Below are 15,139 nucleotides of genomic sequence, written 5' to 3' on the forward strand. Positions count from 1 at the left end.
AAGATAATTTTCAGATAAATTAATATTTTTGAAGTGGCAAGAGTTAGTGTGAGGGTTATGCATTATTGATTAGGTAAATGTTTTCACAAGGTGTTAGCGGTAATGGTAATCTTAATGTTGAAAAAATAAGCAGACCAGATAACGTCAGAAAAGAAACAATTGTAGAGATGATGGTAGAAGATGTAAAGTCAGGAGATGTAATAGTATGTATCACTATTTTCCAAATGTCTATGGAGATGCAACTGTGAATAAATAACTCAACATATACATTATTCATTGAAATGGACTCTTACATTCAATTTGAACTCAGTGAGTTGATCCAATCTAAGTGCACGTGTTAATGTGACTAGTCTTCAAATGTCGAGGTAACAAGATGTAACAATTCATGTTTGCTGCATTTTTGAGATGTCTCAAAACAAATGCATTTTATGTGCTATGTTTTTAATGGCACAGATGAGTTAGAAAAAAATGATCTAAATGAATGGTAGGCAGAGAAATTACCAGTACCTTATTAATATTGGCCAAGTTACCAAGAGAATTGCCTTGGCTCGATTTTGCATAATAAGAAATATTTCACTTATTTTAGTTTCCTAATAATAAGAATAGTATATTGAAACAGTGAGCCAATCACTGAGTTGGAGTAATTATTCATTTATTGATTTGCTTAAAATAATTCACAAAAATGACTAGCACAAGGAGAAACTTAAAACTAGGTTTGATTGGGTAAAAGAAAAGAAATAATTGGAAGCAAGATATTTAGAAGAGTTAAATATTCCTTTACACTGATAAATGATTAAAAGTGATTTATTAAAACAAAATGTACACGTGCATCTCAACAATTACATGTTTCATTAAAGTAAAGTGTAATGGCTTCTTTAACAGTTCTATATTAGAAACATTTTTAAATGAACAATGATCTTAAGATGTTTATATGCCTCATGATGCTGATAAATGAACATAAGTGATATTTAAACATTTGATTCAACATGCCATAAAACGAATACGTTATTCATGAAAACAAAATGGAGTGGCTTCTTTAACAGTTCTTGTATTAACAGCTTTAAAAAACGAATGCATTTTCTTTGAATTCTGAGTAGTTGGTGATAGGTACAGATGATGTGTTCTAATGTTTCATTTGTCTCATTACAGTAACAAGTACATTTTTCCTGTCTTGTAATAATCCAATGGCCCTAAATTTGCAAAATTCAAATGTAAAGCAGTCTGAAATTCAGATAAGATTTCTTTATGCCTGCATTGTTATGTGAATCCAAGTAATACTGTGTGTTGGGAATGTAAGAGGCTTGGACTAGGTATACATTTTTATATGGTGAGGATAGTATCAGGTCATTAATATAGGAGATTTCCTTTATTTTCTAGCAAATGAATTATTTGTGACTCCATTTATGAGGTGTAAATAATGAGGCTAATGAAGGTATGTTGTATTTTTTGGTGGATGAGGTAACAGATTTCTCTATAGATTTTGGCTATGTGGGTTACCAGCAGTAATTTCTAAAATATTTTGGGGCATATTACCAAGCAATAGCGATAATTATCGCTATTGCTTGGTTAGAGACAAAAATTTACCGCATCGCTGCGGCGATTTTTACCGCAAATAAACTTTGGTATTACCAAGGTTTAACGCAAATGCGGTAAAAATCGCCGCAAAGCATGAATATCGCTGAAAAGTCAGTGATATTCATCATTAGCGAGCTAATGCTCTTAGCCATGTTATCCACCGCCCATTGGATAACATGGCTAAGAACTGCCCAGGGCAGGTGTTAGCTTTTGGAGATATTCCCGCTTAGCGCGAATATCTCCAAAAGTTGGTAATAGGAGATAGCGATGTTAGCGACTGTTTTCAGTCGCTAACATCTTGGCACGCCCACTTTGCATCTCATTAGTGATAAATATCAATGACGTGCAAAGTGGGGCCCAAGATGGTCGTTATCTCCTACTAGCTGTCGCTAACTGGTGTTAGCGGCAGCTAGGTAATAGGGAGATAATTTTATCTCCGCTTTCTTGGCTTTTAAAGCCAAAAAAGCGGAGATAAACCCCCTTGATAATATGCCCCTTTGTTTCCTAAGGCTACCATCAACTGCTGAAGCACCGCTGCAGATATAGTTCATAAAACTAATGCTGTGTAAGACATTTTTGGATATTAATCAAATTCAATTCTAATGAGAATTTCTGGGTTTAAGTTAAATTCAAAAGTAGACAGATTTTTCTAATGAGAACTGAGTTCAGATTCTCAATCAACATGGCTCATAGTTCCTCCTCCATACAATACAGAGAATCATTGTCAAATTGTATAAAGCGCGAACTATTGCCCAGAGGCATCAAGGCGCTACTGAGTGTCGGAGCGTGTAAGCTAAGTTAATAGGTAAAAAGCCATGTCTTCAATGACTTGTGAAAGGAAAGCACATTTGTCTGAGATTTAATATGCAGTGGCAGGGAGTTGCAAAGTTTTGAAGCCCCTGTCACAAAACTTCTGCCGCCCCAAGAGGCGCGCTGAACCTAGGGATAATAATGTTTTTTGCTGCACTTGAATGGAGGGGCTTCTTCGGCAGGTACCATTTGAGCTTATCCTTGAGTTAATTTGGGCCAAGATCGTGTAGAGCCCTAAAGGTGTTACATAGGGTTTTGAAATTGACTCTTTGTTTGACTGGGAGCCAGTGAAGCACCCGTAGATCTGGTTTAGCTGACTGGAATTTGAGGATTCCTGACAAAAGCTTAGCGGAGCATTCTGATGGGACTACAACTTGTTTAGATACTGCACCCGTATGTTTAGATACATTCCATTGCAGTAATATAGTTTTGACAGTATTAATGTTGTTACTACTGTTCTGTGCAGAGAAGGTGAAATGTATGGAAGAATCTTTTTAATTAGCTGAAGTGTTTATAAAGTGGTCAAGATAGTGGCATTGACCTGGTCACTAAAGGCAAGTATGTTGTCCATAAAGATGCCAAGATTTCTGACCTTTTTAACACCTTGCATGCTCGTGACGGAACTATTCCGTCACGAGCCACAGTGGTGCTGTGCTTGTGACGGAATGGTTCCGTAACGGCCCGGCCGCCTGGCCTGTGCGGCGCTGATTCCATGCCTGCGCTGAAGGTCCCATTAGGCGGGCAGGGCCGTGACGGAACCATTCCGTCACAAGCACAGCGCCACTTCGGCTTGTGACGGAGTGGTTCAGTCACGAGCATGGTAGCGCCGCACGGCCCCCCTCCCCCATAGCGCTGCTGCAGAATTACCGCCGCAGCCAAGGGGTTAACAGAAAATGGTAGCTGCCCTAGATTTTGTAGCCAGCAGGAGGTTGTTAAAAAGGTGGTGTCCTTGCTGAAAAGGAGGACCTCCGTCTTGCTGGAATTCAGTTTAAGGCAATTTTTGTCCATCTAATCCTCTACGTTCACCATGAAATCATGGAGTCTGAGTACAGTGTTATCAGGAAATCAGAGAAGGACACCACAATCTGGGTATCATCGGCACATGATACCAGGGAGAAACCAAACAATCTGATCAGATTGGCAAGAGGCGTAGCGTACATGTTAGATAGTGTCCAGCTCAATGATGACCTCTGCAGCACTACGCAAGGTAATAAGAAGGACCTGGACTCTTTTAAAGACACTGTCTGTTCATGGTCACTCAAAAAAGATCCCAAAAGGAAAAAAGCAACTCTTCTAATTCCGATATGTGCCAAGCAGCCAATCATGAGAGCATTATTGAATTGTTTATTTTCCATTTGAAGCATTTGGTTGTTTGGCGGAGGTTTACTATCTTGGTTTTGGAGGGATTTCCTCTAAAGTTGTTGCTCTTGTTATTATTGATTAAGGCAATTATAATGGAGTAGGAGGCCGATTTGTGGTTTAAGTATGATAAGGTCATTTATGTAGGCAAGGTGACTGATTTTATGCTGAGCCAACTTTATCAGAAAACTCTGTCAATACGGTAAATACGCTAAATACAGGATAAAATAGTAAGGTTACTAGTATACAACTATGTTTTAGACCATTTGCTGTTAAAATTCTTGGGAGTCAGATGGAGCCATTTAAATGTAACACGGTGTTATCAATGCCCAAGGGCTTTAATTTTGCCAGAGCCTGTTTCTATTTATGTTATCAAATGCTGTTATGTAGTCTATGAAACAGACCAAGACATTATTTTCGTTTCTTTCTAAAGAATTCTTGATGAGTAAGTTAAGTGCTATTATATTGTTGAGTGTTGAGCATGCTGTCCAGAAAAGTATTTGACTGAATGTTATCAAATCTTTGATTTCATCCCATTGGACTAGTTTTTGTTGTAAGAATGTTGCAAGTATGTTGCCATCTGCATCCAGGAGGCCATTTGCATGACGGTTCACTCCTTGGGGCCTTTTTCTGAAGCCAGTCATTGCATTCAAGATGGTGCCCAGTACATTAACCAGATAACCGTATTTGCCACTAAACACTCAGTAGTATAATCTGTGATAGATAATTACATTTTTTGGTGCTATATTATGCTGTAGCTATTCGTACCTGAACCTCTTATCGGGCACATCTCCGGAATGGATGCCAGGGCAAAGCAACGGCCAGACTCACAGCAACACTGCATTTTTGTAAACCTTCCTGCATGTTCTTGAGCACAATGGCCATTAACTAGATTGGAGAAGCATATACCTGCCCTTTGATCTGTAAGAGAAATACAATTCATATTACATTTTATGCAGCTGTTTGATAATATACTATAAGAGTTTCATGATATACAATGATGAAGCACAATATACATTAACTCATACAAGCAAATACAGTATATGGAATACAACATTTCATGTGGTCATGACAACCATTTTCCACTGGTAAACATGTAGATTTATCAGTTGCATAGCTGTCAAGACTAGAGTTTTCTTACACCAAGAGGGTACAAGATGTGCCATAGATAACAAAAGTTATTCACAGCTATTTATAAAGTTATGATGTGCATTTACCCTAAACCCACCTACATGTGCTGCTGGTCCAATTGAACAGCTATGCTTGGATAGAGGAGTCTTGGGGGACCTATACATAGAACAAACTAATCTTTTTTGGCACCATTATCCGTTACTGTATAACAAAAGAATAATTAACAACTGGTGTCCTGTCAATCTGGCATTCTTCCTGATTTTGAAAAATAAAATAAGATACACATTTCTGGCATCCTGCTATTTTGCAGTGTTCGCCCGTCCAAACATTATAGAAATATACCAGGAACCCTCCAACTATCCTGTATTTTTTATTTTTTTTAGATTTGTAAAGCGTTCAAATACCCGTAGGTATCTCAGCGCTAAGGACAACAGACTTATACCAAATAGCAGCTGGCTTATTGATTAAACAACAAAGTTTTTGTCATTTTCTTGAAAATTAGTAAGGACTGGCTGGATCTGATCTTGATTGGAAGAGATTTCCAGAGTTTTGCTGTGGCAGCGATGAAGCGTTTGTCGCCCCACGAGGCAGTTTTAGTGCGAGGAACCCTGAGGTGATGTGCAGTAGAAGAACGGAGGACCCGTGTTGGAGTATAGGTCACTAGCTCTCTTTTTAGAAACTCAGGTCCGGATTTGCGAGATGCCTTATAGGCAATGCACAAGGCCTTGAACTTTATACGGTTTCTCACAGGGAGCCAGTGGTACTGCTGGATGACATGAGACAGACTTATATTTAGGGGTTCCTGATAGCATTCTAGCTGCTGCGTTCTGGACTGATTGCAATTTATGGATGACTTTGCTGTGGGCATCTAATAGAAACCAATTGCAATAGTCAATGGAGGCCATGACTAACGTAAGTGTTTTTCCAGCATTCAAGGGGAGAAATGGTAGAATCTTCTTTATCATTCGCAATTTATTTCATTCAAAATAAATTTCCTGTGTAAATAGTCCTGTATGCAGCATTCCCTCCCCCCACCTCACACTGCCCTCTTTTCCTTTCCTTTCTGAACAGAGTGTCATGCTGTCCAATCTCAACATGAGAACACAGAGCCGGCATTATGCAGACAGTGGCTTGCAGACTGAGTCCCCGACAGCATAGAAGGTAATTCACTCTCAGTCACGGTCTGTATAGGGAAAATTACAGTTAGTGACACCATATTTCCCTGCCTTTATTGGGTCTACCAAGACTTGAAAAAGGCAGAAGAAAGCATGGCAAATGAAGGACAGTCACTGACCATTTCAATGCTCCCTATGCATCTTACGAGAGCTTGGGAGACCATGCGATTACCACCTGCTCGAGGACTGGTTTCAAAGTCTTTCTCTGCCATGGTGTCAGATCAGTGACTAACAGGGGTTTTTAATAAGGTGCTCAAGATGAAGTGTCTCCATGAGAGCCATATGAAGTTATAATATTTATGAACCAAATACATAGCCACGTGATGAATTAGCTTCTGAAGAACCATGAAAAAAGACTAGAACAAAATATATCTCTTTTGATAAAAAAAAAACGTCCATGGGTTACTTTAAGCAGGCTGGTAAGGGACAGAGACACTATACTCCAACATGTGCGCACTCATGGCCCTCCCCTGTTTGAAGATCAAGATATTTGGGTGATCTTCCCTGATTATAGCAAAAAGGTGCAGGAACTTCGTAATGATTTCCTAGGGGCAAAACGGCGACTCAGAGACAATAACATTAAAAACAGTTTGATGTTTCTGGCCTGGTTCCATGTTCAGTACGAGGGCAGGGTCTTTTCTCACATCACACCACAGGAGGCCATTGACTGGATGGACTCAATAGGTCTCGCCAGATAGGACCAGAACAGAGGATGGCACAAACAATGCAGGAGACCTGACCGACAGAAAAGTAAACACCGCACCATTGGAGAACAAGAAACGGGACGGATAGTGGTAGGCCCGGATGGGACCCTGCAGACGGACTTGGAGGGCATACCGACACATAATTCATTCTCCCCGCTTTGCTTGGTACAGGAGACCCAATTGCAAGAAGAGGGACGACTCAGCTGAACTGAGAACCTAAATAGCAGCCCCTGAGGAACTCCTATTTGGGAACACAGAACAAAGGGGTCCCGCAGTGGACTTCTACAGGCTTGAGAGCTGTAAGTACAGGGTCCAACAACATGAGTGGAGCTGACTACGATAAGGGCTGGTTCGGGGGGTATTCTTGCTAGACTCTGAGACTCAAAGCTTACTATCTGGGTTGGTGCATGGAACAGCCACAATTCGGTTTCGACTGTCCCAGCTGTGGCGCCCTGGTGCCATCTCATTATGCCTCCAGCTGGATGGGGCAGTCTGGTGCCCGATAGTCTGGCCAAACTTCAGACCACAGTTTTTTCTTCGGACTCATCTATTGTTCTGATGGATTGTAAGTTGAAGAATGGGTTGTAGGGTGGGGGAAATTTAATGTGGGGCTGAGTCCCGACTCCTTGGATAATGGTTACACCTTGGGGGTTCAATACTATTGCCTGAGGGAGGTGGTGGGGGAATGGTTGAGTTTACCCAGTTTGGTTTATAAGTTTAGAACCAGCAGTTCACAGAGAGGATATCCTGAGACTTTGCTCAATCCAACCTGGGCAATGGCCCGAAAATATGGGAAGGTTTTCCCCCAGAACGAGGAGAGGCCAAAGCACTATAACCTACTATAAACATGGCAAACTCTGGTCAGAAATATAAGTTTATAACATGGATCGTTAGGGGGCTCAATAGTATGATTAAAAGGATTTGGATCGCTGCATACCTTAGGCGCTATAAAGTGGACATAGCATTCTTTCAAGAAACACACCTATGGGGGGAGTGCCTTAAATATGTCCAACGCCGATGGAGAGGCCAGTTTTATTGTGACGTCATACTCCAGATTTGCCAGGGGCACGTTGATATGGGTGGCGCTGAGTGTCCCTTTTAAAAAATCTAGCCCTGATCCATTGGGACGGTATGTTATAGTAGAGGGATTTATTCTGGCAGGGGATACAACTGTGCCATGGAAGGCACCCTAGATAGGCAACCCCCCAGACCCACAGCTAATCCTAGAACCAGAGAGGCTATGCATCAAATGTTATGCAATTATAGCTTAGTGGATATGTGGTTGCCTCGCAATCCCTGCCAAAAAATACACTCCTGTCACACACCTAAAACAAACACATATAGCAGACTGTTTTTTATTTGTACAGGCAGGTATGGCGAACAGAATTGAGGAGGCACAGTATCTGGCCCGATACTTATCAGATCATTCCCCGTTACTAATAGTGTACACTCTTGGTAGGCCGAGATCTAGAGTCCCGTGATGGAGAATTAATACCGAGGCTCTCACTGACGCAGTTAATAAGGACGCAATCGGTAAGGAGCTACAGGGGTACTTCGATGTTAATTGGAACACCGCTAGTGATAACGGTATAGAATGGGATGCCATGAAGGTGGTCATACAGGGGGCATGTATGTCCACTAAAACTGGGGTTAAAATGGTCCTGGAAGGAGATCTGCAAAACTAGGAACAACAATTGGCTGTACTGGAAAATGCACTTCCCACTGCTATGGAGGGTCCTGCCAAATGGACAGCACAAAGACAAATAGTAGGGGAGCTTTGGGATACGCTTGATAAATACCATAGAAATAGAAGTAGGAGTAGATGGTATGCATAGGGCGATAAGGCCGGCCGCCTCCTGGCACGGCTAGTTAATATGGAGACACAACCTCGACCGACCGCCAGCAAATGGTCTATACAGGACACAAAATTAATAAGACATTTGCTATCCATTTAACTAAGAAATACAGTGATCCCCGGGAGTCCACCGCCATGCACTCCTTATCGAAATTCCTAGCCGATGTAGATTTGCCTAGCTTGGACTCTGAGGCCCAGGAAATAAAAGCGGTTATATCCCATCTGAAAACGGCTAAATCTACAGGCATGGATGGCCTAATGGTTGAATTCTACAAGGCATATGCAGGGCTGTTGGCTCCCAGATTGCTGGAAGTTGTTGAGGAAGTGAAGGAATCCGGGGTCTTACCCGGTTCAATGCGGGAAGCATTGATACTGATGATTATGAAGCCCGGTAAAGACCCGACTCTACCGAGCTCCTACAGACCCATCTCTATGCTGAATGTTGAGCTTAAACTTATCAGTCAGGTGCTACCAATAGGCTGCTCCTATATCTCCCCCAGTTGGTGCATGAGGATCAATCAGGTTTTATACCCAGTAGGAATACACTCAGAAATATTCGTCACCTTGCACATGTAATGCAGACTCTTTGGGATGGCGCGGAAGAGAGTGCATTAGCGCTTTTGGACATCGAACAGGCGTTTGATTTGGGCCGCTGGGAATACCTCTGGCAAGACCTCCTAAAAATGGGACTGGGACTGGAGTTTGTGGCCTGGGTCAGACTACTCTATACGCAACACAAGGCGAGAGTCCGCACGGGACGGTTTGTATCAGAGGCAATATCACTACATAGTGGCATGAGACAGGGGTGTCCTCTATCCCCACTGTTGTTTGCCCTCACAATGGAACCACTGGCATGTTCTCTCCGGATGAAACTGCAGGACTATGGTATCGAAATAGGCCAAACTGAACATATTGTGTTGCTGTATGCAAATGACACCTTAGTCTACCTGCGCCGCCCATCCCGATTGGCGCCAATATTGCTTAACTCATTGGGGAGGTTTGGGGAAGCTTCGGGTTTATGCATTAATAAATAGAAATCACAACTGTTTCCAATAGCACAGGCAAGTGTTGAATCCCAGGCTCTGGAGTTGGGGCTCCTGTGGGAACTGAATCCCATGAGATACCTTGGGATCCGCGTGACCAGGAAAATGGATACCTTCTATGAGCACAATATGGGCAGGGTAATAAGGGGCCTCCAGGGAGTATAAAATTCTGGAACACCCTCAAATTGTCTCTGATGAGGAAAACTGCCTTGATCAAAATGATGGTACAACCCAGGTGTTTATACACAATGCAGGGATCTTTTATGAAGTACCACATAGGATATTCCCGGACTTGGACAGACTTCTTCTCCAGCTGTTATGGAACGAAAAGAGGAGTAGGGTAAGCTTGGAAGTGATGAAATGACAATGTAAAGGGGACCTTGAAGTTCCGGACCTAGAGCTCTACTATCTAGCATTGCAACTGCAGCATGTAATAGCGTGGCTAGACACAGATCCATCGTGGGAACGCGCCCTGTTAGAAGGCTCCTATGCTAGAGGACGGCTGGGGACGTTGCGATGGACGACTAAGACTCAAGGTGAGAAAAAAACTCCATTGATCAGACTCATGGGCACTATATGGGACAGAATAGTCAGACGACTGATCAAAAAGGTACCTTATGTACCGGAGGCAGATATCTGGAGTATGCCCCAGTTCTCTCATATAGAACAGTATATGTCTGTTGGAAGGTGGGAAGAGGGGGCTGTCTAATGCTTGCTGATCTCTACCCAGAGATTAGGTTCATTACCTACCAAGACGCAGTCACTAGGTTTGCACTAGGGACGGGTCAATTTTTACAATATGCTAAAATAGCAGCCACGACTCGCCGCCTTTGACAGATGTTCCCAAAAGCCCCCGACCCTACACGAACATTGGCCGTTTTGATTGCAATGGTGGGTGGGCAAAAATGTGTCTCTCATTTATATAGGGCGCTCAGAGAAGATAAAATGGTTAAGCCCGTGAAAATTGAGGAAAAATGGCAAGTGCACATGTGATCTCGACAACAGACTGGGGGAAGATCCAAATGTCCAAAAAGTTTCCCTCTGTAATAGGTTTAAACAAATACAATACAATATCATACATATGTCCTATCTCTCGCCCAAGAGGCTACAAGCCATTTATCCATCCAGAGACCCCAAATGCCCCCATTGCCAGCATGCCCCAGCCGATTTTATCCATGTGGTTTGGCAGTGCCAAGTAATACACAGATTTTCAGTAGAGATCCTAGAACAATTGAACAAAATCACAGGTTGGGCAATACCCTAGAACTACACACTTGCCTTCTTGGTCTCATCCCCAAGACTCCCAAATGTAAAACTACCAGACGGTTCCTGATACTGAATCTTACGGTAGCCAAGAGCAGAATAGTGATCCACTGGTTATCCCCTCAGGGTTCGCAGTTGGACAAATGGAAGAAGGATCTTAAAGAATGGACAATGGTTGAAGAAACCCGTATGAGAAAAACAAGACTGGATGATAGGCTTCTGGAGGTCCTACTGGCATGGGGGGGCAAGGATACAAGAGATACAAGAAGTAATAGAGGTAATGTCACGGGCCCCAACTACCCCGGGGGTGGACAATGAAGCACCTGACCATAGTCAAACAGCTAGGTAACAGCCACATAACAAATTGGGACCGAGTTGGAGATAGGCTATCATTGAGTGATGCCGGTTAGTTAAGGGGGGGGGGGTGTTCCAAGAGTTCTTAAGTTCATTAAACAGTGTATTTTATTTCAAAATTGATATCACTCAGGATAAAAGAGGGAACAGGTGAAGAGAAAAAAGGAAGAAAACAACAAAAATAAAAAGGGAAAATGTTGGCGTTAGTCATCTCATCATGGGGCAAAAATTCAAAACAACCAGAAAGGTTTACCCAAGCGACAGAAAAAAAGAGCGAGGAAAAATAGAAATCAGCGGTCAAATTGTCTACCTGTAAATAAGCAGATGCTGGCTAATTTTCCTATTTTTGACCAGGCTAAAATAAAATCAAAACATGAACCTAACCTTAAAGAGGGGATACATCAGTTATCCTCCGGGATAGAAAAATAATGCAAAAACTGGAAGACCCTAGAAGAGAGCAAAAAACCATTGATTAAAAGCCCTAAGGACACGGCCCAAATGACAACGTAAAAAAAAGACCCACTTACATAAAGGGGGATCTCCTGCCAAAAAACCTAGGAGCTGGGAACTCAAGCAACACTCACTACCTGATTTCACCAACTGCCGTAATTTGAAATGGAGCACGGACCAGGGAGCCAGTTTTGTTGCACAATTAAACAAAAATACAGAGAGTCAGCAGTGCGAGCTGTGCGAGCCGCAAAAAACGTGCACTTTTCATGAGGATAAAAAGCACCCCACAATTGGGAACGAGCAAAACAAGCACAATCCTAATAATCGTGGGCCCCTCTGGATTGTTGTTAAAAGTGCGGATAAGAACCAAAAAGTGCCTTCTATTCTTGTCCCCATTCCAAGTGACAATCTAACAGCAGGGAAAAGTGACCATAAGAGTTATAGACAAGTAACAACAAAGGCAGATAGAAACATTCACGATCAAACACAACCAACAATAACTACGGACAATAATGTTATGCAAAAGAACTTAGAAATAACTAATGCGGAAAGGATAAGTCCATGCCCTGAGATTGCCTCCATGGAATATGTGCATCACTCAGAACAGGTTGGTCCAAAACGAACAGTCCGTGAAGTAAAGACCAGTGGATCAATCACGCAAATCCAGAATGATTCACATAATCAAATAGTAAAATACCTGCATGTTAAAGTAAAGGACAATGAACCAGCAAAATCCAGGTCAAATGACAAAATCCAGATTATCAATGAACAAACAATACAGAAGGTAACAGTAACCACAGGTAAAATACTTCTTATTCCCAACTATGAGCCTCAAGGCTCTCAAGACTTTCTAAATCGAGGGAACATCCTTCATCTGACATCCGCAATTCCAAGTCTCAGCCACCTAACATCGGCCGATTTATTATCTATTGAATTCATTTCTTCAGAGGGCAACGTGGCAAATGAAGGCACGCTTGCTACCTGGAGGAACGTAGGAATAGTAAAAAGTATTCTTGCTGAAATGGCCAAATTTGAAGAGTGGGGAATTACTTTAAAAGAAGAAATAAAAAAGGGTTATCCATCGCCCTTGCTAAGAAGGTGTGGGAAAAGAGATGACCACAAAAGTCGAGCCACATATTCAGTGCTGCAAGGTGCCAGGGGGGCCGAGTCAGTCAGCAGCGATTACCTGAGGCAGATACTGAGTATTAACGTCAATTGAACCCACTGCCAGGCGGGCGAGATCGAAGGAAATTTAATAAAACTGCTCTCCTGGAACATCGCAGGAGCAAAAGACATCCTAAAAAATAGTAGAAAGACAGCAATTCGGGATCAATATGACATCATAGCACTACAGGAAACATGGCTAACAGAGCCAATTGATGTACAAGGCAGATTATGCTTCCATGTGAGTGCGACTCGCCCTCAGCGTTATGGGCGCGCTAGGGGGGGACTTTCGGTATACTTATCTACTGCACTGAAGATCAACGCCTCTCAATTGGCCGCATCGACACCTGACATGCAAATTATTAAATTGGAGAATATAAAAAAGGGCAAAACTAGAATCAACATATATGCCCACCCGACAAGCGCAACTAAAAAAGAACTCTTCCAACGTGTTGTCAAATTTGTATCTAACATCCGTTTTGAACAACCGAGCTGGGAGATTATTGTCACGGGAGTTTCAATACAAATATCCTACATCATCCGGAAGGGGAGGACAATATTGCTGCTGCAAATGAACTGTGGGATGTTGAACTCCAGGAGATTCCATTGGTTAAGAAGACAGACAAAGTGGGTAGGCAGTTGATGTGGGACCTTGAACGCCTCGGACTACGGGTAATAAATGGAAGAGCCAGCCAGGATAAACCCCCTGCTCCCACCTATACAGGCTACAATGCAAACTCTATCCTAGACTACACAATAGTAACATTACCCCTGCTAAGTCTTATGAAAAAACTTCCAAATACTCTGCTCACTAGACAGTGATCACTCAATGCAACACATTGAGTTGAAACTGACCGCATCTAGGCACTTAACACCATCGCTGCTTATGGTTTTCCCCTCCTGTGCTGCAGATCCTTTACTCCCATTGTTCATGACAAGCTCAGCTCGTCATGAGCACAGCTCAATCATGCCTCAAGCATCGAAGGGGTTAAAAGCACCAACAACAGCAGGTTCAACCACAACAATCAATCTAAAGCGTTTAAGGTGGACGAGCAATACACTTTCTCAAATAGCGTTAGACGCTACGAAGCAACTCAAAACGTTCACTAAAGAGAAGGGCCTGTGCTCAGAAACTTGGTCTGACTTTTTGGGGAAACTACCTAGGACTAATTGGTGCAGATTTGAACATTGACAGCCGACACGTGTTTCGCCCACTGTGGCGATTTGCGCCAGGGCTTTCTCAAGGCTAGATTCAGTTTCTTTTTTGCATTCTGTTAGGTTCTATAGTATACATCATTTTGAATCAGTGACAAAATAGATTTCTTGAATATTTCAATCCTGCAGGATATGCAACAAGGCCACTCTTTGGGTCGCAGGCTAGTCCTCTTCCTCCAGAAACAGTAATGCCCAGAACCTTTTCCAAAGCCACCTTACTGCTGATGTCCTCTTTTTTGACTCCTGGCTTGTGTCTTCGAAGTTTGATGGATGGGGATCGCAAAAGGTTTTTAATGCGGCTGTGATCGTGGGCATGGACTCCACATTTGCCATGGTCGTGGGAGGGATAGCACAAACATATCAGAAGCTTAGATTCTACCGCCTTAAATCGATATAAAAAGTTAATGAAAGTCTTCCAGAGTGAGAGCAGGTTCGGCTTCTAACTCAAAGGCCAGTAACTAGCCCAGATCCCATCAGTTCTGCTCAGATACCATAGCATGCATAACAGGCTAATCAAAGGCACTCCTCACAGTTTAAAATCCTTTCCTTCGCCAAGTGAAGAAGCATAAAATCGCCGGCAGTGTCTCTCCAGAGCAGCCACCTGCTCCAGGGTCTTGGCGTGAAAAGAGGTGCGCCGATAAATAAAAATATGCACATAATAAATTATTATTTTGAAAAAATCCTTATCTCGATTCAAAAACAGTTAATTGTTTAATCCAAACCGATGGTTCATTAAGAGCCGGTAAAACCCAAATAAGACAGCTGTCACAAGGCAGTGCGTGCAGCACCCAGTTATAGAGATTCAATTTAAACGCGGATTGGTGCAAGTTTCTCGATTTTGAGTGTATCAGCTATCCTGTGTAGTCCAGAGAAGATGAAGCGGGTCTTGGCGGAGTCTGAGAGGTCAGGGGAAGATCTGCAGCAGCAGAGGGAGTTGGACTCCTCTGGTCTCTGCAAAGCTCGGGCTGCCCCTGCAGCCTGCTGTCCTCAGTCTCTCCCCACTCTTCTTGGCTCGGCTCACTGATCGCATGCTTCTTGTTC

The 15,139-nt window shown here is 42.6% G+C and overlaps 1 protein-coding gene across 1 annotated transcript in view; it reads right to left on the minus strand.

Moving 5' to 3' along the window:
* FBN2 (fibrillin 2) overlaps positions 1 to 15,139 on the minus strand; it is a 1,183,434-nt gene that overhangs the window by 467,433 nt on the left and 700,862 nt on the right. Inside the window, exon 9 of the mRNA XM_086961117.1 lies at positions 4,513 to 4,665. Within this exon, the coding sequence (XP_086817243.1) occupies positions 4,513 to 4,665 (153 nt within the window). The remainder of the gene's footprint in view (positions 1 to 4,512; positions 4,666 to 15,139) is intronic.

Source organism: Lissotriton vulgaris, chromosome 3_1 (genome assembly GCF_964263255.1).
Source record: "Lissotriton vulgaris chromosome 3_1, aLisVul1.2, whole genome shotgun sequence".
Taxonomy (NCBI): domain Eukaryota; kingdom Metazoa; phylum Chordata; class Amphibia; order Caudata; family Salamandridae; genus Lissotriton; species Lissotriton vulgaris.